The 26,350-nt window shown below is 38.9% G+C and overlaps 1 protein-coding gene across 1 annotated transcript in view; it reads right to left on the bottom strand.

The window, feature by feature from the left end:
- The window catches only part of LOC139724255 (kinesin-like protein KIF1A), a 171,218-nt gene extending 146,422 nt beyond the window's left edge, over positions 1-24,796 (bottom strand). The window contains exons 1-2 of the mRNA XM_071635396.1: positions 24,693-24,796; positions 10,104-11,523 (exon numbers count right to left, since the gene is read on the bottom strand). Coding sequence (XP_071491497.1) covers positions 10,104-10,203 — 100 coding nt within the window. The 5' untranslated portion in view covers positions 10,204-11,523; positions 24,693-24,796. The remainder of the gene's footprint in view (positions 1-10,103; positions 11,524-24,692) is intronic.
- Between the last annotated feature and the right edge of the window lie 1,554 nt (positions 24,797-26,350).

The raw sequence follows: 26,350 nt of genomic DNA, 5'->3' as shown, positions 1-26,350 counted from the left end.
TTATGTCTATGAAGGTGAACTTGTCCTTTAAAAAGAAGGTTGCTTATTCATTTGTTTTGGGTTGTTTTCTGACACAAATCACACATTCACACTTGGCTATCAGTCTGCTATTCAGGTACTCCAGGGGGACAATCACAGACCTGTGTATTTTGGAACCCTGCAGGACCAACCCTATAGCTATTATTGTCAAAGTGCTGTAAGATAATAAATGTATGGCTCAATACACAAGGCTGCATTTTGGCAATTTTTGCTTGTGTTCCTTTTGTTGTTCTTTCAATTTGTTCCATGACGTTCCATAACTGCATGACAGAATATGACAGCAGTGCACTCTAAAAACAGACAAAAGATGATAATCGGCAGTTCTTGCAATTACATTTGCACTACAGTTTGATAATCAAGTCTGCACACAGTAGGCGTTTTCACATCAGCCCAATGTTTCGAAATAGCGCGCTATTTTCTGACTTGGGAAATTTTCCCAATAGCGAAATAGCGCGCTATTTGATAATGTGTATCGCTCTGATCGAGAAAATAGCGGGATAGCAGCGCGCTATTTGATAATGTGAAAACGACTTGAGAAATTAGCGCGATGCATCCCATCATGCCTAGTGTGTGTGACCAATTGATTGAGGCAAACTGCACACAAATCATGAGGAATTTTTGAGAGGGCACACACATTACTTATGCTGTTTGCACATGCTCAGCTGTCGAATCAGCTCGACAAAAATTCGGGCTAATTCTCTTCGGGCTGATATGAATAGTAAAAGAAATGAAATAGCGCGCTAACTCACAATCGCAAAAAATTTCTCGAGCTTGGATTTCTATCGGGCTGATGTGAAAACGCCTACTGTGGCTGACAAGTGGGGAAAAAAATTTGAAAGTTATGCATGGGGTTCCCATTGAACGTGTATAAGGTAATACACATGCATAAATTCATATCATCGACACATATCACACGGAGGAAAACTCTGTTTATATTGTAGCTCTTTGATTTTTGTACACTAACCATTTCAATCCCCTGTGAAAAGAAAAAAAAAAGTCTAAAGATGATTCAAATATATAAAAATCCATTGTATAGCATCATGTAATCATACACCTGGGTCTTTCCCATTACCAAAACTGAAATTTTCTGTGGTTAGCCTAGCTAATCCTACCTGATTGGGGTTTTTCCCCACAAACTCGAGCCTTAATACACTTAAATCATATTGACAACCAACTTTTCAGACAACAACAATAAAAGATTTGAAACACAGGCAATAACCTAACAGGTATTAGTCAAGAAAATGGGATAAAAGAATCCCAGACATGTACTGTACACGTACAATGTAACTAGTACATCAAGGAGATGGCTCCCAGACAATCAAGAGGAAAGAGAATGAAGAGGAAACTGTGAGAATGTCAGGAGAATAATACACTATGATATACTTTTACAAAGAAAATAGAGCTCAGAGCAAAGAAGGTAAAGGAGGGAAAATGGGTGGGGGGAGGGGGAAGGAGGAAGGGGGAAGGGGGAAGGGGGGTGGGAAGTTTGAAGAGTTTGTCAGTTCAAACAAGAAACCCGACAAAGATGAAGTAATAATGACTATGACTAGCTCCCCTTGCTCCCTTGCAGACCAGGAGGGACAAGGATTCCAATCAAGAAATCGCCAGGTGTTCTGACGTTGGTTGGGAGATGGTTCTGGTTGTCATGGCAACCAGGAGGTCTCCTCACCAGTGGAGCAAAGTGCACTCTACGTGCATCTACATGTATCTTATGTCTGTCTGAGCACACACAGCTCCCTTCCCTTCCTAAACCATATTTGGCAAGGGGCGAGTGTGAATTCCCCTCCCTCGCTCTATTGCACCCTTCATCTGCGCTTCAAAACACTGATTCTATTTGGGGAACAATTTCCATTTATAGAATAAAAGCAAGCAGACCTGCATGGGCATTTAAAAAAAAAATGGGGACGGTGGAGGGGGCAGGACAACAAACATGAAGAAGATGTGATCGTTTGATCGCATATTGCACTTTACATCACTTTGACCTGTACATTGGAAAAGCTCATGTTTATTCGAGACTTTCATACATTTTCTAGCCTGAGGGCTATTCACTCTGACAGTGAATAATCACAGAAGTAGAAGACTTGCAAATTAAGAAACCATAAAAAAAAGACAACCAACTGAGCACGGCAAAAGTTAGGGGTCCTCATGGACACGCATTCTTTACACCTGTACTATACAGTGCATGTACAGGTGGTCACTATACACAGTGTACATGTACAACCGTACAGTAGGTTTGACTGATATCCCAATACAGCATGTCTATTGTTTTGAGACCCTGAAAATCCATGGACTTTAGAAACAGCAAACTGAACTGTACGTGTACAGTACAGTGAATGTTTTATGTCAATCCATATAAATCTGTTTAAAATTAAAGCTCCAAGGCCTGTCAATAATGCATGCTTTGACAAGCGAGAGTTTAATACCAATATGCAAGGACATGGCTGAAATGCCACTTCATCAATTGTATTCTGGAGGTCAATCCAATCAGATTGCAAATGGAAATCCATAACTGACTGACCTGTACACTTGATTCAAGAACACCTCTAGACCACAGCTGGGCAAACGTGATTACAGAAATGTAATGTTTGGGAGAAATGTGATCACTTTCAAAATATATATATAACAACAAGAAAAACAAAAACTATGTCTAAGGTAACACTTGAACAGACTTTAAATCAAAAATTTTGATATTCGAGAGATATATCGCTGTTGGGGGCGACAAAATCCCATAGCTCAAAAATGTCAAATGTTCAAGTGAGAAAAGAAAATGGCAGTCAAAGCCTTACATTGTATCACATGGGATCGCCTTTCCTTTTATATGGCGTAGGCTGGGGATACGACAGTTACAGGATTTGGACAGGACTTCACTTAACTGATTATCTGACGATAACTAGTTCCAAAAAGTAATTTTCCCCAAATTTGAGATGCAAGGTTTTGTCACCCCAGCAACGATATGTGAGAGGTTAAAGAGTAAATGTAGATTCTCACACTGGGGTATTAAATTAAATTCACATTCACATGACCATATCAATCCCAAATGACATATGCATGAATGTCAGATGCCTCGATAACATTCTTTTTTTATCTGAAGTTGGCTTTTGCAAAGAATTTCTCTGAACATTGGCCTTTTACTCCTGTGAGTATGAATTCTACTTACAATAACATACATTACCCCAGGCTACACTCTACAACTTTGTACTTCAACCTTTAAACAACCCGCTTCTTGTGCTTTGTCGGTTGAGCAAGTAAAATTCAAAGTAACTTAATACAATGTAGGTTCATAGTGTACCTGAATGCGTAGGATTAGGCTGAATATGGAAAAAATCATCAATCATAACGTAATGCTGTGTGTTTCAAGTAACACTCTTGACATACTAGTCTTTAATAGCAAGTCAACTTAAAAATGGAATTGAATTGGACAAATTAAAGAAGGAGGCATTTACACTGCTTCAAACAAACATGACAATCCATAACAGTACACAATTTGTATTCTATTACATGTATGATGCATTGTACTACATGTATTGCTGTAAGATATCCCTAGGACAAAAAAAAAGTACAAGTTTGTCAAATAAGATGCAAGTTTGTCAAATAAGATGCAAGTTTGTGTCAATATTGTAGCTTTGTGACGAGAAATTGAAGATGTTAGGCCTATAAGCTTGAACATTCTTCAAATTTCCTGCAATATGTCTGAAGCAACCTCAATTAGTAATAGAAATGTCCCACTGCTCAAGTTTCATTGCACTTCATTAAACATGAATTACTGTACATACAACTTGTCCACTATACAGTAGATGAGTCATCCTGTAGTGCACATAATGCTATTACTGTGAATGGAACATTTTGTTATGTTTGATCTCCTTTCTTTCTTTCTTTTTTTTTCTTTTTTGAACTCCAACAAAGTCTTGGGCATGAGGGCTTTACACCCCTTATCCGAAAAGTACATTTATAAGTAAAATACTTTATAAAGGAGGCACACAAGTTTGTATGAACTACATTGTACACTTCCCCAGCAATCTGCACAAGATGGTTCCATGACATTTGCTCCTGCTGCCTGCAGCAATTGTTCCAACAAAATATCTGCATTCTAAAGCCAAAAATGAATTGTATATTATATACCCACTAACATAACCCTACCCCTAATCCTCACATCAAACTAAACCTAAAAGCCTTTTACAACCCTAACCCTATTAGAGTCCCTGGAGAAAATAAGATCGGAGCAATTGTCGCAGGAGCAATTGTCGCAGAAGCAAATGTCGTGTCACCCTCACAAGATAGAGACAGGTGTGTGACATGGAGGACTACACTGTCACAAAAGGGGATTGATTGAAAGTAGGCCTACATGTAGGTTGTTTAAGAGCAAGGAGCATGTGAAGCTCCTTCGTCTGAGCAGATGGGACAGTGACTAGGGTGGTGACAACCAAGGAGGACAGCTCCATCTCTCCTCACTCGCTGCCCTGGGGAAATTGTGTCATCAGCTGGACATTATCACAATATATTGTATGATAGCTGCCATTCTTGAGACAGACAGGTGGACTGGAGCGACCACACTGGCACTGGTCAGTACCACTCTCCTCCCATCCAGATGTCCGTGGTCGGAGATGTTAAGAAAGCAGGTGTCCATTTTCTTAAACACAAGGTTGAAATTCCCCCTCAATACACCTTTCAGACATCACAATGATAGGCCCTATAGGATCGATGTCTACGAAAGACTTTTGATCTCATTTTTTTATCAGAGAATTCTTGAATGAAATGTAAAATGAAATGCAATGTTTCCTCACATTTGTGGTATCCTATCACCTCTACAGTGTATCTGACTCGCTTGATACTATAAATACGTACTACAGGTAATTGTTACCATTCTGCTTTTAATAGTTCAAACACATACAGGTGTATTGTTGTCCCTTACAATCAGAATCTCATCCAGTGATAAAGTATGACTACTTTCAATTCCAGTTTCACAGCCCAACATTCACAAGGAATAAATAGGAGAGGTTCAAATTTTCTGACCCCTGTTGGTCTCACAATCACATACTAGTAACCTACTGTATGAGACTATCTTCAGTTGGAGCCAAATGCAGAGTCTAGCCCTTTCCCCCAAAGAATTTGTACAAACACAGAACCAGGAACACAACTGGCAGCTAATGCTACGTGGAATTCCTGCCATTGTCAAGCAGCTGAATATTCTTGTCAGTGAGAATCTAAATGACCTGAGCCTTGCGACCTTTTAACTTTTGAATCCCTGCAGGCTTTTAAGTTCCCATACCATGGGGGGGGGGGGGGGGAGACAACCCTCCCCATCCATCTCTTTATCATATATTTGATGGGAGAGGGGATGTGGTGGTTAAAGGGTGTGTACAGTTCTGGTTGAAAGACGATTTAGCTTTTAACGTTTTGCGAGATATTCAGAAACCACTCTATGAGATGTCAAAGAACATGCAATTCTAAGGGATATCAAAGTTTATTTGATGAAAATCGGTTTTGAAATGGCTGAGATATCCAAAAACAAGGTGAAACAAAGAGATCCTAATAAAAGGCGTGGCCTGTCGCCTTTTATTATTATTACTTTTTTTGGATATCTCAGCCATTTGAAAACCAATTTTCATCAAATAAATGTTGAATCCTTCTTAAAATTACATGCTCTTTCATATTTCATAAGAGGTTTCTCATTATCTCACTTAGGAATGTTCAAAACATGAATCCCCACCTCAACCAGTACTGTACAGTTACTTTAAACCCCCTACCCCCTCTCCCACCCTATCCCATCCCTATTGCTACTGTCGCTTTCAGATGTTGAAAATATGGGAAGTAGAATTGAAAGACCTCTACATCCACAACAATGATTTGGACTGCACTGTCACTGTAATGTACATTATAAAATGGGTTCAAGAATGTAGCCAATTGGAAGCACTGAAATGAGTCACGTGTGCTTGTATTAATTTCTCACTAACATCCACGGCCGACGTCACAATGTTTGCACTTAGCAGTGCGCACTCAATCAGTTGTTACAAGTGCGTCGCGCGCTACTATATGCGCTGTCAATCCTGTAAACAACTTCTAGTTCGGGCTGCCAGCCGGCCTTTCTTGTGTGCATAATATGTGTGGCGTACATATACTCTTATACGTACAGTACTTATATGTGCGGGATTTCCAAGTGTGACGTGCGTAAATGTTTGGGACAAACATCTTCGGACATCTTGATCCACAAAGGTACGTGAAAAATGCTGTTAGTTTTCGACCCATTTTATAAAACAAATGATGCACAGGATTATTTTGTGGCGTTACTGGAGATGCAGCTCACTCTCGGGTATTTACAATGTAGTGCAACATGCACTCGGCTTCGCCTCGTGCATGTTTCACAATTGTAAATACCCGGTACCCTCGAGTACGCTACATCTCCACTAACGCACTCTATCCTGTGCATCATTTGTATAATAACTTGAGATATCTTTAAAAAAAAAAATCCAATTGCAGGCTGAGGAAATATCTTCACTTTGGGGGAGAAGGGGAAGAGAGGGGTGGGGAGTAGTCATCTTCATATCAAACAATCTCTAGTGTGGATTCTACTTCAATAGTGTCTGTCAAAGACGTGAATTCATATGATAGACGTGACATTTCAAATGGTTGCAACAGACCCCGTTAATGCTCAACCTCGACAGCTCAATAAATCGTGATTGCTACCTAGAATGTACGGTTAGTCTTAATCCTAAACCAAACTTCACACCGTACCCTCTCTGAGTCACTCCGAAGGGTGAGAACGAAGGAACTCCCACGTCACATAGAGAAACATACACATTTCCTCACATTGACATGTGGCATGGGGTCATGTGGTTCGTCATATGACACCTTTCCTGCCTTTGCGGGAGAAAAGCATGTGACCAACGCAGGTTGGACTTTCATTTCCCGGTACATGCTGGCATTTGTGTGAGGGTCGAACCTGATGAGATGACTCATCGAACAAAATGCAGTACAGTTTCAAGTCTAGGCGGCACTGGCACAGGCCTATGGGATCTACACTGTAGGAGACCAGCAGATGTGTGGTGAGGTGTGCAGATGTTCATGAGTGCTAAACTCTGCCATCTCTAGTGTCATGTGACTTGAACTTTGGCATGCAATGGAAACAACTTTGTTTTGTTCTTCTCTAGCCATTCACAAAATAAGATTTTATTAGGTAAAGAACAAGAAACAGATAGAAGAAAGAATCAAAAAAAAATAGTAAAAGCTTCCTTATACATTGTACTTGAAAGATCAATTGAAATAATTCAACAAAGTATTAAAATATCACTCTTCTGGAACCTAAATCAAAAACAAAATTTCTATAAATGAATTTTACAACCTTTTGCTTTTGTCTTTTAATAGTGGGAGACAATGCTTCACAATCACATGAGTCCACACATGCAATGGTTTCCATCACCTGCTTTGTCTTTATGATACACCATTGCACTCAGTACCACAGGCCCAGCCATATCCAATTGTTCTCATTGATTCTTTGTATGTGATGGTTTAGAATGTAACCATATTATTGATTTGCATATATGTGACAATGTGTGTAGAAAACAGAATAATCAGTACAGCTCCTAGGCACCTCAGAGGCAGCTTGCTTGGCTTAAAGTTAGAAGCTGCCTTGAAGATCTCCACACACTGTTGGAGAGGCTTGAATAAGGGGTCACATGATCCACAACTACTGACTATGCAACCAGTCACTCGAGGTATGAAAATGTGATCCCATGTCAGCCTTTGTTTTGAAAAACAAAAACAAAAACAGAAACAATGGCTGTTGCCAAATCAGACATTCCACCCAACAGAGCAAGCGTACCCTGATCAATGATGAAGTCAATCTCCACCTCCCAACTACAGTTGTATCACATCCCCTCCATATTTCCATCTCCATCTTTAACATCCCAACCAACCCCTTCCCCCCCCCCAAAAAAAAAATAAATAAATAAATAAATGAATAAACAAATAGATAAATAAATAAATGAATAAATAAATGAATAAATAAATAGATAAATAAATAAATAAATAAATAAATAGATAAATAAAATGAATAAATAAAAATAAAACAATAATAACAGTAATAATATATTTTTTAAAGACGATGGAGATGGAGATATTGGGCATTAACAATGACCAACCCTGGCAACCATGACGAGTATTCAAACATATTGATAAAGCTGAATGCCTGAACAAACACCACTGTAGCCCATCTTTCTTCAACTACATATAGGCCTACACCCTGTCAGCAAACAACCATAGAGATCCAAAGCTCTGGTGCAATTTCATTTCCAGTGAGCACAGACACACAAGTACACATGCAGCAAACGAAAGGACACCAAAAAAAGGAGGTGGAAAAAAAAAAGAGGGAAAAAATTCATCACGCTAAATGACGATGACTCATTTTGCCCAATCGAGCTTTGAAAGACTAGCTTGTGAGACTCGATCCGGCCGTCGTAAAATGTACACTTCTACTTGCGCGGGATGAATTATGACAAATACCCATTAGCAGAGCAAACTGTGTAGGGCTAAACATTTGGATTGACTAGATGCACTCAGCAGTCACTCATGCTGAAAGAGTTTATTCATGCTGCATCGATTGTCGGAAATTATCCACTTATTAATGAACTACAGTGCTGTACCGTGCTGCAGAAGGCAAATAATGTACCGTATGTAGGTTGATTTAGGAAGCATTAGCCGTTTTAGAGGCACAACTGCATATCTTTTTGTTCTTTGTTCGTGTCAGTCATTTGGGCATGTACAAAAACACAATTACAGACACACATGTTAATTCTCATAAGGTATTTCAACTGGGAATATGGTAGTTTGCTCAAGGTAACCAGGCATATTCCATTACTTGTTTCTGAAATTTATTTTTTCTTTATGCCGATAAATCGACCAACTGAAATTTAAAACCATCAAAAATAAGATTTACCGTAATTCAGTTTAGTAAGTAAAAAATTAGGCTTCATGTAGTGTATAAGTGCATATGTATACAACAATAGAGGATATGTGTAAAAATTTTGAATAATTTATGAAAACAATTTGCCTACATACAGGTCCTAAGGATGCAGAACTGGCAGGTGTCTGTATCATACACCTCTAAGGTACACGTGTACCTCTTGGGTCTTCAAGAGGGCTGGGTACCTTTTCATTTGTTTTAAATACTCTGAAGAAATGGACATATGCCCGGTGTGAAATGCATCACCGGTTGCCTGGAGTGTTAATAACACGACAATATCCCTGATTGAAGCTGTTTGCGAGTATACACATTGTACACAAACACACACATATACAAACACAATATGGCTGCCACTATAATGCCACAATCAGTTTGTCATTGAAGACACCCCATCAAAGAGCATCTACCTTTGTACAAAGCCATACAGTCACCAATCTTTTCTTTCCCTCTTTTCCAATATAATCAAATGCCTCCCCCCTCCTCTTCTGTAAAACCCAACATACACTGTATTTCTCTTTTCTCATATTTGCAAGGCAACCATCATTGCCATTAATAAGTATAGTATTAAAATGATCTGGCTTTTGATAATACATTTACATAGTATTCTAATCTGATCAATTCTCAGAGCAGTATACTTTAACTCTGGCAAACAGAAACAAGAAAAAAATCATACCTCACTTAATATTTCTTATATCTAAAAATAGACATCAAACTCCAGCACTCCATATCCTCTTGGAAATTCCAACACACACACATGCACAAACATACATACACACACAAACACAAATACACAGAGACAAAGAAAAGCATGCACACATCTCAACACACACAAAAAACATACACACACACACACTCACACCCACACTCAAACTATAATTTTTGAGTAGCAGCATACAAATACAGCATCATATATATATATAATTCTAAAACTATACTTAGATACTACAAATCATCATGACACACATTCACAAGAAAATGGAATTATGTTGCGCGGTGTGGCAAACACATGTCACAGCTGTGAGATCTAACGCTGAATTTAATCCAGCCTAGATTGCATTGTATAAAGGATATACAGTTGTACAACTTTACGTATTCAAAATGGACTTACTTGTGGTAGCACCGGTCATACTAATGATACACTCCGCATCCCTCCCAATCTCCCTGCTGTTGAATGGACGCACCCGCACGGCCACTTTAACCGACGACATCTTGATTGTCTGCTCAAGTCCAGCCTCCCGAGCTCACAGGAAAAAAAAAGAAAAAAAAAATGTCTCGCTCAGTCGTCAAAATCCCAAGCAGATAAATCCAGCGCTGGATATGTCGCTTGCTAATTTCACACAGTGGTTTTTTGCTGTTTTCTATCGCCTCTCCCTATGATATTTGCGGAAAATGATCGTCACCAAGGAGAATTAATATCTAATGAGCTGCCGCCTCCCAATGCCTGTTGCTCTGCTACCATGGAAGAAACGATGCAGGCGGTCTGCGGGTGAGCATCAAGCTGTTCTCTTAGTTCTGAGCACCATGGTTTCACTACGAATTCCAGTATCTACTCCACGGAGAACAATATAAAAATCAACAGCATTGGGTGAATCCTCCAATATCTTTCCGCCCTGCTCCCCTGCTCTGCAGAGGGCTTTCCGAAAACACCAGATGGAATGTACAAGAGATTCTACTGCATGGATGTAATGAAATGCACACACGCACACACACACACATATAGATGCACCGTGACAAATTAAATCTCTGCTGTCCGTTGACACACGACGGAAGGCTTTTACTCTGGGCAGGCGTGATTCTGGTGTGTTCCAGCTTTTTAGGTTTCCGTGCAGTCTTGCCGCCTGCCCAGCTCACTATGGCGCTCTTGGATGTAAAATCACGGTGCAGCCGTTTGTCTCCCTCTGTGTTGCTCGCAGCCGACCTTAAAAAAAAAACCCTGATGCAACGCTCACTCCAATCGCTGGCTCCCTCACGCTCGAGACGATCTGATTGCCACAGACTGCGCACCGCTGCTTAGGGTGGGGGGAGGGTAAAATGCAAAGCAACGTACGTCAGCTGTGCAACTCCACCGTCCCTTCTACCTCAATGGTTGCTATGCCAACGGCTGGTTTCTCCAGAATGCATAAATAGAGGAGCGTTTTGGGGGGGAAATGCCGAGATGGAGAGAGGCAGGCTGTGTTAAATCAAATCCAATACTATCAATATAGGAGCCGTTTTCAGCTGAAATTCAGCGCTTCTATTTTTTGTGCCTTTGCCGAGGCGAGTGACAGGTGAGGTGCCCCCACGGATGATTTCCACCCTTTTTTTTCTAACTTGTTCTTCCGCTCTCAAGCGTCGAATCTGACCAATTCTGGCCGGTAAGATGTACTCCCTTCTTCAAAAGCTACCACAGAGCTCTCCCCCTCTGGTGGGGCAGGTGTGTTCACACAAGAGGTTGTTCTTCCTTTACATCATGATAACGGTGCATTCACACGGGGCAAGAGCATCACTGGACGTGGGCAGAAGATGGTGGGCCCACCAACTGGTTTACTCTGCGGGGAAAGCAAACACAGGAAAAAGCATCATTATTTGAAATCTTACAAGCATCAACGGAAACCAAGACCCAAAGAGAAGTGGATTGAGAGAAAGCAGAAACATTTAGATAGTAGAACACATCAGTGATAGTTTCAGGAAAATCGGACAATTGATGCAAAAGTTACGAATTTTTAAAGTTTTGGTGTTGGAATCGCTGAACGAGGAGACTACTTGAGTTTACGACATCATGTGTGGACAACAATCATATTGAAAAAGAAAATATAAAGAAAATTCAACATGCTTTCACTTTTCTAGCATAATGAAAGAGCTCTTGACTAACCACTTTCATAAAGCAGGGGGAATAATTACTACCCTTAACATATGTCAGTATCAAGTTAATGGAATGTGTAATTTTCATGAAAAATGATTTTTTTTTTTTTTTGAATTCCCTTTATATTTTTCATATATTGTTGTCTACACATGATGTCACAACCTCTAGTAGTCTCCTCATCCAGCAGTTCCAACACCAAAACTTTAAAAACTCATAACTTTTGCATGGATTGTCCGATTTTTCTCAAACTTTCACTGATGTGTTCTACTAATATTGCTGTTTTCACTCAATTCACATTCCTCTTTGGGTTTTGGTTTCCTTTTAATGCAAAAAGGGTTAGGGGAATGCATGAAGACACAGTCAGATACACACGGGAAGTCCATAACAGAAGGAGGGGATGAAGTGGCATCTCTCCCCCTCCCTCTCTCCCCAACCCCCCCCCCTCTCCCCCACCCCCCCCCCTTTCCTTTTCCACTGTGAATACATTCTGTGAAGACATTGCCCCTACTCTGAAAGCATGCAGACCACAAAAAAAAAAGGGGGAAGCAATACGTGGGAGTGTCTCGTAATTTAGAAGCAAGACCTCCACCCTGTCACAAAAAGTTAACAAATAAAACAACAAAGTGAATCATTCTTTCACATGCCAAACATGTTAAGGACCCTTCTTAATAATGCAATATGCACGTATAGACTGAAATGGGCAGTCACGTTCAGTGTCACTCGTTCGTCCTAACTCAAATTGTCATCGGTCGGTTGCCTAATCATCTCATCACGTTGATTCATGTAAACATACTCCTGAGGATAGCCTCGTCTTAATATCTTTGGCAGGGTTATGGAGAAAACAGCCACGCTGCATGGCTCACTGGAAAAAAAAAAAATAGAATCATTTCTTTCACAACAGTCTTACTTTGCCTTTATTTCAATGCCCTTTCAGACAAGGGAGATTTACTAGACTTTCACGATATATCAAAGTGACACTCCATTCCTCATTCAAAGTGACTTCCACACTGAACAACTCAATGAATAAGAACAAACAGTTTCACTTAAAATCGGATAGGAAAAAGTGGAATGGAATTTGAAAGCTTCGTATACATTTTATTTTACTCTGTCTAGAAGCAGGTGTGAGGAAACTCATGTTCTATGGACCCCTATCTAGGACTTGCAACTTGCACATTTGGGCAAATTGGAAGAGGTATAATGATGGCAATGCCTCACAACTGGGGGCGCTGTGGCATAGTGGATAAGACTCCTGACTCCTGATCAGAGGACCCGAGTTTGAATCCCGACAAGATGCTTTTACCCATCATGTCCCTCTCAACCCAGGTGTATTATCCTAGCTGTCTTACCCCAAAAGTGAAGCCACCATGGCATGTCAGAGGAAAGGCAATTCCATTTGTTATAGTGCTTCATTGGCTACCATGTTTTTTCGATCTCCTGAACATTTGACATTTTGGAGATACAAGGTTTTGTCGCCCCATGAGTGACATACTTCACGCATTGGGACCTATAAAGCAATTTAATGATTGCTTGGATTTGCAATTGAGAACCACAGTGATGAAATGAAAAAATTTGAGTGTTATCTCTTTTTAGGAGAATAGTCAGTAATTGGAGATGATGGCACATTTGCGCTACTGGAAACAAGTTTTTGTGAGTTGTTATTAATTTTGTGTTTAAGAAAAAAAAAATATTGGCCACCTTGCCTTATTTGCAAATTATAGAGAAACACTACTGGAACACATACCACAGAATGCTCATATCAGTATACATTGTTTGCCACATAAAACTTCATCAAATTTCAACATTGAACACATACAATTTGTATTTAAGACATGACTCTGTGTGGCAGACATGTTGAGGAAAACATTGCCTCCCCACATCCGCGTGGAAAGAGGAAATTTTAGTTCTGCAAAAAAAAAAAAGCCTTATTTGGAATAGTTCAATTTGAATGTGTTTGCGTGTGGGTGCGTGTATGTGTGTGGGCAGACATATCACATAATGAGTACTATGCAAGTTACATCGGTCACGTAAACAAGATGGCTATTAACCCATTGAAGACGAGTTCCGAGTATACTCAGGTGAGTGTCTATGGGAAATGCGTGTTGCAGCAAAATCAGCCTGTCCTCAACGGGTTAACAGTGCCCACTGCAGAATATATCTGATGACTCAGTGGCCCTTAGATAACCACGGTTTCTGCAAAATGTGTAACACGTCTCAAAGAAATTCTTGGTGATCTACTACAAGTATGAATGCTTCGTGCTCAGTATTGTCGTTGGTTTTGTTATTGCTGATGTTTGTGACTGGTAAAATCTAATCATAATTCCCCTGAAGCAAGTCGCAAAATCCACGAAGCTCTGATTCAGGGACAGAGTAGCTTTGAAAATACAGTAAAGTCATGATGAGCATGTAGTCTGTCTACAAAAAGTCTGTAGGTACTTCTCCACAAACATGTATAAACAACCAAAACATTGAGAAAAAAAAGGATAGCACAGGCCTGCCAACATTCACATATCAAACCAGGGAGATTCCATGGAAACAATCAGGATGATACCTTGCATTTTTACATAAATATCAAGAGGCATACATACGTGTACGTCCCAACTCAGGGAGGTCTTTATATTTTTGTCAAGATACATGTATGAAGTGATATTAATGTAGGCCTATTATTCAAATCTTCAATTCGCCTCCTGCAAAATCTGGGAGACATCTTTACAGAGGTGCTCTGGTAACAGTTAAAATGCATCAGGAAGTTCAACCAGTTTTCTTCACAACATCAGATACAATGTGGCTTTAAAAATCATTCACAGCTCCCCTTTAAATTCTTCAAAAGAACCACAGTTGGTCATCAGGATTTTTTTTCAGGTTCACATACTTATTGAGGGGAGATCCTGGATAGCATTCTGACACTGAAAAGATTAAAACGGTGCAAAGACTAGGATCTGCACACATTTTGCACAGTCTGCCATATTGGGGGTTCAGCAAAGGTGGCTCATGTAACGGGATTCATAGAAGTACGTCCCATTCACACACACCCACAATTAAAAATTTGAACATTGGTTTTTGCAATGCCATGCATAAACCGTTAATTAGTTTTGGTGTGGAAACAACAACAAAAAATTGTTAACTTTTGCCATTTTATGCATTGTGATGCACATTTGGTCCAGCTTGGTATTTTGGGGAATCACGTAAAAAGCATCAATTTTCATCAATCCCATAATGCAACTCCCCCAAAACTAGGTTTGCACCCTAAATGCCAGGGGGTCATGCTGCCGTCATTGCAGAGGCATGCGCAGTCTAGAGATTTGAAACGCTGCAATTTGGAGGTGAGTGATTTTCTTGTGCCAAGGTGGCAAATAAAATTAATTCTCATTCTGGGATACAAGTAATGATAACTTCTGTGTGTGAATACAGCTCCTGCTAGCTACACTGTAGCATCAACAAACAGTGGTGGTAGAATAAAGCATCTACAGTAGATGAACTGCCAAAGCCCAGAGTAGAGAGAGAGAGAGAGAGGGGGGGGGGTGGGGGAGGAGGGGAGGGGGGTAGGGGGGTAGGGGGGGAGGAGCAACATCACTGACACCCAACAGGAGATACGCCGAGCAGTGGAGAGATGCGTTCCGAAAGGCACTCCTCTTCACCTGCACACAGGAGACACACGAGACTCCCGCAGTGTGCATTCCAGCATTCCTCGCTTTGCGGATATCCACCATATGGATGTTCTCCATCTCTCCCTCTCTTCTTCTCTTCCTCTCTCTTCTCTTTCTATCTCTCTCTCTCCCACTGTGCAACGAGAGGCATCCATACACTAATGGAAGCCATTTTGCCTCGTGCTTCTTTTCTCCTCCATGGGGTGGGAGTGGCATGTCATTTCTACATTCTCCTCTCCCACAGGCTAACACAGTCTCCCTCTTTTGAGCACAAGCTATATTGTACCAAAATACAACTCAATTTCCAATGATAAGTAGAACTCAGTATGCTATTTTGTATTCTTACATCTGCTGTCATCCCTACTATCACATCTGTTTCCTCTTCCATAGTGCACTATCCTCCATCAAGATGCTATCATAATATGATAGCATCTTTGTAGGGGACACCATATCATTAACGCTTTCCATACTGAATTCTGAAATGCCCAATACTCTGGTCACCAGGTTCCCTTACGGAAAGGGTTAATCATATTTCCACAACATCACAGAAGATAGGCCTACAAGGTTTGTACAGTGTACTTCTTCCACTTGTCTTTATCATGGGCAATTGGGTAAATGGCCCCATACTTTGAACAGGCAAATGCTAATTTGAGTCAACTGCTCCAACTGTGAGTTTCAGTTGCCCTGTTGGTCTTGGGACTGATAATAAATTTTGATGATACAAATGTACATGTACAGCATTTGTATTGATCTATAGATCTTCATTTTTGTAATACTGAAGGTGAAATCAGTCTTACTGTAATGTTTAAACAATGACATGAATGGGAGAAAAAGTGTATTCCATGAATTTAAAACCATGGCTTACTACATTTGTATTAACAGATGGACTATGATGAATGAAGGTCTTTCTTCGATCCATCATCACCGCCTCCACCTGATTATGTGCATCTTAATACTGAGTGCTTTTAGATGTTTGGACAATGATGATTGTGTAATACCCCCATTCCACACAGATTTTTTTCTCATTGGTCACTCACTGGAAGCAAAGGATTTTGACAATTGATACAAGTCCATGTACAAATGTAGGTCAAAATCTATCAAGCACATTGTTTCAAGATAACCAAATTGTCATTTGTGCTAAGTATTACAACTAGGATTTTATGTACAGGTCCAGGACAAGTTTTCAAAAATCATGTCACCACAATAATCTGGTATAAATGGGAGCATCTTGTGATATTACTGACACTATACATATGTAACAAAATTCAGAATGAAATCTAGCCAATTTATTTTCAAAAATAAATACAGCACTGCTCTGAAGCTTTTGGGAGTTGGACTGCCCATCAGATGTAAATATTGCAATGAGATATTGAATAAACTATGCAAAATATGGTACCACAGAGCTGTACTGTATGTATGTACCTCCCTTTTTCATTCTTACTCTTTTTTCTAAAGAGAGGGGGTGGATGAAATATAATTCATGCAATCAATACTAATGGGATTTGTACACGTATGTCTACATTACATCCCACGTACAAGCTGAGACGACTGCTCTTTGACGGAAAGTGATTTCACCATGAATGCGTTTGATGAATTGTGGTCACAAATATTTGCATTAGCTTCTTAATTTCTTTTTCACAAGCTCTCTACTCATGAGCATAGTAGATTTGTTATATTAGAATAAACATACACCAGTAGGGACATGACATAAAATCGATGATTTCAAGAGTTGATCAATAAATGGAATTCTATTTTTGCTAACATTGGGTTCAGTGCAAATAACACTGACTCAAAGTCACTCCTTGTCTTTCAGGCCTTTGATCACAAAAACTCTCAATATAATGCACCATTGCATTTGATACAATTTGCTTTTCACCCAAACTTACATCATTGATATATATCATGGTTCTCACAGAGCTCTGTTTAGCAGCATGCTTATTTTGTAGAACAGGTCACCTTTTCTTTTGTTTATCAGGATACATTATATATTGGTTTAAATTTATAAATCTAGAACATCTAAAGTACAGGAGTACTTTAAATTTCTGCAGAAAGGACTTCCAATCATGAAGATAAAATGTGAAATGAAATAAGTTTTTACACAAAACATTCTTCATTCAGTGAAAATCACAACAATATTGTACAGGCTTTCAAACTTATCATTATGTTTACGCAGCCATATTGTGTAAGCAATTTTTTGAAAATTAACAGTTAGTCAAGACAACAGCTCTATAATATAAACTCGTCTGGGCAAGTCCAAGATAATGCGCGCGTTACGTATGGGACATTCAGAGACTTTTATGACCTGAAAAATAGTGTTAATGGCCTTTGATCATATTGAACTTCATCATGGTGATTGATATCTAAGAGAAGTATAAACATGTAAAATATTGAGAAAAATGACCTTGACAGTTATATTCTAGAAGAGAAAATATGTGCCGTTACGTATGGGACCAGAAAACTTTTGTTTTTTTGAACATTTTTTTCAACCTCAAAACTCTCTGAAAGTATTTCATTCTATAACTTGTAACTCACTGTGATGAAAGTCACAACACTCAAGATTATCACAGGTAAGTTTCATGTCATTAGGCAAAAAGCTCTAATTACAGGTTCTAATTAAAGACAGACATGACGTGTTACGTATGGGACAGTTACGTATGGGACAGTTTGTCCCCCATTCATTTAGTGTGTGAAGAACCATGTTTATGGGTATTTTGCATAATTATTGTAGTAAAATCAGTTGAAACTACTCAAATACTGATCCAGATTGTCAAGGAAACATTATTCCTCGAATATTCACCATCATAATCATATTCAATCATATTTTTATATTTTCATGACCAACCTGAGTACGCATGCCCTTTGTCCCCCATTCGTTTAGTGTGTGGAGAACCAAGTTTATATGGGTATTTTGCAAAATAATTTTGCAAAATACCCATAAACAAATTTTTGCATAATTATTGAGGTAGAATCAGTTGAAATTACTCAAATGCTGTTCCAGATTGACAAGGGAACAATATTCCCTGTATATTTACCATCATAATCATATTTAATCATATTCTGTATTTTTTATGACCAACCTGAGTACGTATGCCCTATTTTTATCAGGATAGTTTAACTACTGAAAAATTGAATAGTTTAAAGTGTTTACTTCCATTGATGAAGGGCAGTTTTAGTTTCAACAAAAAATGACTTGACACAAGAAATATTAATTTTAATAAATAAGCAATACCTGCTGCGTGGAACCCCAGTGATCGAGTAGATATATGATGTCTGTCTAGCAGTCAGGTCATTGATTCGTGTCACACCTCGGTATGTATACCCATGAATTTTGTCGTGGCTACTATTGAAACTGAATAAGGACAATTTGTGTATCACTTGCAATAAAAAGGAATCATTTTACTTTATATATTTTTTTGTATATATATATCACAACCATTTCAAATTGGATCTCCATCACATAAACTTTGAATTCCTCTAGTCTTAGGATTGTATGCTCTTTAGTAATTCATATAATTGGTTTCCAATCATCTCATTAAATGTTGAAAACTGAATCCCCATTTCTACAAAAACTATACCATCCCTTTAATGCTGATTTTTCATTGTGTATTTTGCCATTTTCCCCTCCCCCTTTCTGAAAATTGTTCAGTCAAGTACATGCCTTGTTTCAAGTGTCTCAAACTCAAAAAGTAGCTTCAATGTTGGGATGCTTTCTTCAGGATGATTGACCATTTGTGTACTGAGAGACCTTCCCAGCTAGCTACATGCATTCACATGCAATATGTATGAGGATGTCCCATACGTAACGCATTTGTCCCATACGTAACATTATTTTAATGCCTAATAGAATATATTTCTTTTACTGTTTTTTCTTTTTTCTATGGTATTTAGTTTCTCTAAACAATAAATTAGAACTTTCCAAAAGGGCATTAAAATATCCATAGCAATTTCAGAAAAAACCTAAAAAAATGACCTCAATTTGTTACGTATGGGACATCTCATGATAAGACACGAGCTAATTTGCATAATCATTTGTATAATCCCTAAATTTTTATACCAAGTTAAACTATTTGATGAACTTCTTATGTCCACATATTAATCAAATATCATTTGCTTTCCTTTGAATTAATATGAATTTTTATAAATGTCCCATACGTAACGCTGTGTTTCACATTTATGCAAATGAAGCCCTTGAAATTTGCATAAACTTACATAATATCATTTTTTCCTCCGTGGAAATCAAAACTTCAACTCATAAGCTTCAAAATGATACCAAACACGTCAATATTGAGCAAAGATGAAATTTTGCATTCTGAGGGGACCTTATCTTGGACTTGCCCGTCTGAGCATTTTATCTGTCAACACAGTGGAAAATTGCTTTGCAATAAAAACAAGGATATTATGCAGCATAAAAATAGTCATGTGAGGAAATAAGATTTCTATTACACCTTTTCTTCTTTTTTTTTCTGACCCAGGATTTACAACGGTTTGAAATGTACCTCAATATCTGGATTAAATCATCCTCCAGTTCATGGGCCAATAAAATGCACATTTTTATGAATCTAATGAGAGCATAGTGAAATAGCTGTAGCCACATGTACTGGTACACATCTTAGCACTGCTCAATTTTGTCGCAGCTCAACACATTATACTGTACTCGAATCCAGAATTAACTTTGTAGTTTGAGTTTTGTTTTGTTTTTTTTCCTTTCTTTTTCTTCCCAGCAAGCATTAGAGAAATGGGCAGTGCTCAGTCCAAATTTAATTTAACTTGTTTGATAGCCCCCTGCTTGTTTGATCGTTTGTTTCCATTGTCACTGACACTGTCTGACAGGATTACTGGCCAGGCCGCAGTTAATTCCCTAATTTCCCTGCCACTTCCTGCTCTATGACAATAATTCTGGCAGTTGTAGCAGGGTGGTTAATCTTCGTCCCCTCCAATCTTATTACTATTTGGCAGTGTGACAAGCTATCATGCCAGAAACTATGCTCTGTATTTGACTGAGACACTACATCACATATATGTACATGACACACTACACATCAACAAGCAAAACAAAAGTTTAGGGAAACTATGCTTGGCATTTAAGATATCTTTTCTAAATAAAAAAAAAACCACACACACAAAGCAAATTATTCAATCATCACACATCACAATATGATGAATAGAAGTAAGAAAAAAAAACAGCGATTTTGATATCAAAGAAAAGAATAATGATGAGTAAAATAATGACAATAATACTACTTACCAAAATGATATATAATTTCAAATCAAGTCCCATGTCTTGTCACACACACACTAAGTAATCATACATGAGCCACACAAAATCTGTAGAGTAAAAATACATTTAGCATGGCAGTGTATTTCAAGAGGAAACCTCTATATTGTACGAGAAATTCTTACAATTTGAAATACCATTCTCAGAAAAACACATTTTGAGCAAAATACAATCTTACAGAAAACACATAACTCACAGTAAATTTGACTAATTTTCGCTGGAGAATCCTACAGAAAAGCTACAGTATAAGCTTCTATAAGATTAGGTCCCACAGAAGAGAGAAAAAAAAAATAGTAAAAGAGAAACATAATTTGAAAGTACAGTTTCATATAATACATTACATGTATGTTCAGAACACAGAAATAGACAGAATTGATTCGTTCCCAGAAGTACCCTCATCAAGACTGACTTCAGACTGTCTCCTCCAGTTCTTCTTCTTCTTCTTCTTCTTCTTCTTCTTCTTCTTCTTCTTCTTCCTCTTCTTCTTCTTCTTCTTCCTCCTCCTCCTCCTCCTCCTCTTCCTCCTCTTCCTCCTCTTCTGCTGTCTCAATCCTTCTCTTTGTGTATATCAAGTTTACAAGAATTAATCACCTCCACCAAGGAAGTTATGTTTCTGCCAGCATTGGTTTGTCTCTTTGTTTGTTTGTTTGTTTGTCTGTGTGCAAAATACCTCAACAAGTTGTGAAAAGATTGGGATGAAACTTACAGGAAAAGTTGATAATCACACAAGGAACAGATTATGATTAAATTTTGGTAGTGATCCGGGAATTGTTATGAATTTTGGAAGGATATTTTTATCTTTTGGCAGATAAGGTCAATGAACGTTGAGTTCAGGCTATTAAAGCGTATTTAGGGTTCATTGCATGCGCACACTAACAGTGCATGCTCTGCTCGGGCTAGGCGTCATGCACTGGAAGCTGATGATGTAAAGAAAAGGATTCTACACTGAGAAATTGGGCGATTTCAGCATGTGTGTATGGGTGAAAATGAGCTGCTTGGCGGAGGTTTGCGCTTTTGTAGTTCTGATATATTTCTAATGATAAGATTCTATTAATGTCATCCTGGTATGCTGTCTAGTGTTTACATGAGTGCTTTGTTTCTTTCCTTTTTAAGGACCCTCTCTTCTATGTGCCACGTTCACATGCCAAGCTCAGTCGAAAGCATGCCAAGTTCGCATACATGTACTTCACTCAAACACACAAATCCATCCAACCAACTGATAAATCACCAAATGCCACAGTACAATGAAAGCTTCGGGGGTTATTCCATTTTTGTCGCATGTATCTTGCATTGTGTGCTGATTGAATATCAAGTGGTGATCCCTAGGGGCTTTTTGAGTAAATTCTAATTTTCTGTCAAGATTGTGTGTGCAAAAGCCATGCCTCCAAGACCTGGACAATAATGTTAATCTCTTGGCCATTTGAAAGAAAAATAATCATACAGTCGTAGACTTGTCATAAAATTTTCATCATAGGAAAGCTTGCATGTTCCGTATACATAAGAAGTCACATGGACTTGAAAAACAGAATGTTTTCCCAGAGCACACATGCCTTGCAGCTTAAGAATACATGTAATGTGGCATGCAGAGGTTAACACCATGGTGCATACAGAGTTTAAGGTGGCAATCAATGTCAAATTCTTTTTAGATTGCGGTGCATGAGACACAAGTCAGACCAGTTCACACAACAAACTGCCTTGTGATAAATTATGCGTGCATGTACAAAACATTGTCTAGCAATGTCTGACCATCAACAAACAAATAACAAAACCTCAACACATACTTCAATGCTGCTGCTGCAAAAAAAAAAAAAAAAATGGAACAGTAACCTTGTAGTACTGTTGTTGTGTCTGTCAAAACTGCACACTCTGTTTATCCACTTATATCGGTATCACTGCGACCATGATGCCAAAATGTTATCATGGTCACAGACTGACGTCACTGGTCTATGTAACCAAGATCTCTAGGAATGAGGACTTGTGTTTTGCCAATGACACATACATGCGTAGACAGCATTCAATGCCAGAATTAAAGACAGTTTGCAACTGTTCGATGTCCTGTTTTAGTCTGGTCACCAGTGTTTGGATTACACTGCATCTCCTGTTATTAGGAATGATCTAACCATCACATGGCCATAGTAGCGTATGGCCAAGTAGTATGACTCGGTCAGAACCATTGAACCATTGTTTGCATGAAACCTAGAGTAGCCCATTAAAGGTATGGTATAGTTGTGGTTGAGATAGGGATTCCTGCTTAAACTTATGGTGAGATAATTAGGTATTGCTTACATGAAATATTATGTAGCAAATAGCATACAATTCTAAAGAGGAATTAAATGTTTATATGATAAAAATCACTTTTGAAATGGCCAAGATATCCAAAAAAACAAAGTAAAATATCAAACGGATTCCAATAAAAGGTGGGTCTGATCTCAACCAAAAACTATCATCCCTTTAACACACTGTGTGATAACTATCAACATTACAACATATTGAGGTCAACTCAGGATTCATGGTAATAAGATTAAAGGGAAACTTGAAGTGCTCTGCACATTTTCATTGATTTCCATTTATAGTCAAACCATTAATACTGGACATTACAATTAAGATTTTAATCCCACTTGTCCAAATGGGCATCTGCAGGCCTGCCAATATATCCATTCACTGAAATCAGGGATACTTATACCATCTAGAGCAATCAAGGAGATATTTGCTTGAATACCGTGGTACGTACAGTGTAGGCTCTATGTGTGCATTTCACTGGGCAAAATACTTCCAGAATCAGGGAGATATCTACAATTGCATCTATTCATTCTCTAATCCAGACATGGAGAGATAATTCTGGAAGTTTTCTGGAAGTATCCTGCAAAATCACAGAGACTTGACAACTTGTTTGTTTTGACTTATCTTTAGGACAACAATTTGGGCAGGGTCCCATAATTTGCATCCTAATACTGAAATGCAAGTGGCTATTTACATTGTAGGTGTAATTGCCTAACAAATGCCCCTGAGAGGTGTGCAGGTGATTTTGCGGTACAAACCCGGTACCCTGCTTTACAGCAATTTTTTTTTTTTTATATATATACAATTAGACAAATTGAAGAAGTGGTACTTCCAAGGCATATCTTACACTGCACCTGCTAATAGTGCTATGTAAAATGAGTTTGTTTGGTTTTGTGCAGAAATGAGGCAAAGAAATGGGACATATGAAACATATTGAATTCTGTTTAAACATACTTTCTTCTTTAAAAAAAAAAAAAAAAAATATCATTGTCCTGCAGTGATGTCACAAACATAAATAGGAAAATGAAATATGAAATGAAATATTGCTGCAATCACTCAATCTACACACATGTCATGCACATTTGCGTGAACTTGTCCTTTATTCATTTAATACACTACATAGCTTGCTCATCTTGAAATAGACAGAAAGATCCGTCCGTCCGGAGGACTCTTTTATATTTTGCCATTATTTAACGCTGTCCTCCGATCCGTGAAGCCAGACGTAGTCTCCGCGGAACATTCCCCGACGGACAGATACAGACCGATCTTTCGGTCAAATCTTTAAATACAAACGTAGTTCACGTCATCATTGTTCATACACTTGTTATACAGGCAATTAAAACAAGCACATACATTCTCATTATCAACTCATATCTTCTATTGCACCAATAAACACGATTTTAAACCACCAATCTGCTCAAACACAAGCCATGTTCAGATTGCGCTAGATCTATTCGGCTAGAACAGCGAAGTACGCGATGGACACTACGGGCCTGCCAATGTCAACCACCCCGCTGCAGCTCCGTGCGGCGAGATATGCAAAGTGGTATCAAGGCGGCACTAGAATCTCGTACATTCCACAGAAAATACCCCAGTAAAATCGCACAAATTCATTATACCGATTGACTACACTCTATTTAGGCTACGGTCACTTACCAGTGACAAATTTCGTCAATTTTCCTTGTGCAAGGCCCAATGATAGTTCCTCTATTCTTCGGCAGCCGGTTTCACTCTCCTGCTGGGCCGGTCGGGTCGATTCATTCAATCATACACACAGAGCTCAATGCATATTGCCGATCTCGTGATGTACTGTACATGCATGCATAAGCAAGTGCTCTGTATGTGGACGTAGATGGCAGCATAGCATATACAAGTAACGAGTGTTCATGAATCTTGAAGTGCTTGTGATTTGAGGGAAGTCACGGTGTGCAGAGTAAGATCTGTGTGTACCTCTCTTGGCAAATTTGGATTCATTGGAGTGGAGAAATAATGACTTCACATTTCCTTGATTTCAGTTGGTATAAGCTATTTGCTTTGGGGGAAAATGTGATTATGTTTAAGCTGAAATTGTTATGATCATCGAGTGAATTGAATTATGAAGGCATAACGTGAGGTGTGTGGGGGTCTTTTTTTCGATACTCGAGTATAGTATTTAAAACAATGACGCAGGGCTGCCAACTCTCACTCATTGAGAGTAAGACTCACTCATTTTGGTCCTTTCTCACTCTAAAACTTTATTTCATTTGCATGCATTTCTATTGATCTCACTTATTTTGACTCCTAAATTATAGCATTGGCCAATGGGAGTCTCACTCTCAACTATTGTAGTTTCCAATGTTGGCAGCCCTGAATGACGTGTTCTTAAAAGTATTAACCATTTTGTACCGATGTGATATCCTTAGTATTTTGTGTATAGTGAATGTATTATTATCATTGTGTATCCTTTAACGTATGGTAAGAGGAAGGAAACGAAATATCATTAAAAAAAAGACACCAGTAGGACCTACGCAGTGTTTCACTTCACCCCCGACTGGTTATGTTCATTACGACTTTATCATAACCTTTAGGGAACTCATTGATAGTTTGAATCAAATCAACGAGCACCTTGTTTCTTCAGTCACAACAGCTACTACAAAATCAAGGAAATCAAGAAACTCAAGACCAAGCTTGCTCTGACAACATCAGCTATTGCTGAACCTGTCAGGATACTATACGGAGAAGCAAAAACATAAGTCTCCTAACCACACGGAAGCTTTACAAAGTTAGTCAACAGCCATGTTCATCCTGCTGTAAATACGGCGAAGACAGCTAACTGAGACTGTATCAATAGGAACTATGTAGTCATTCGAAACTAAGAGTTTTCAGGTGCCTCCTTGGCATCTCTTGGCCTGGAAAAAAAATCCGGGTTTGTTCGATGTGAACAATATCATTCTCTACACAGGTCCTCAGGAACCCTTAACTGTAATGTGGGGAAAACTGTCTTAATTGGCCAAATATCCCGCCACAACACTCTCTCCACGTCAATGTTGCTGTATGCAAGGAAACTTCCCATAAGCCTAAGTGGCAGAGGAAAAGGTATTTCATAGACAGTCCGATCGCTGGACGGACAAGGCCAGTAAACTAGATACGACCCGACAGCCCCATACTGACGGGGGCGCGTCATCACGAGTTAGACACCCACGAATCATACAACCCACGAGTCATACAGCCCATGAGTTATACAGCCGACGGTACGAGTCATACAGCCAACTAGTTCGACACTAAGCAAACAAGGCCCGCGAGACCGACACATTAAGCCCTGCAATGTATAATGT

Source organism: Diadema antillarum, unplaced genomic scaffold (assembly GCF_040938485.1).
Source record: "Diadema antillarum isolate AM-2024a unplaced genomic scaffold, OU_Dant_1.0 scf00000210, whole genome shotgun sequence".
NCBI classification, from domain to species: Eukaryota; Metazoa; Echinodermata; class Echinoidea; order Diadematoida; family Diadematidae; genus Diadema; species Diadema antillarum.
This window is presented reverse-complemented; position numbering and strand designations above follow the sequence as displayed.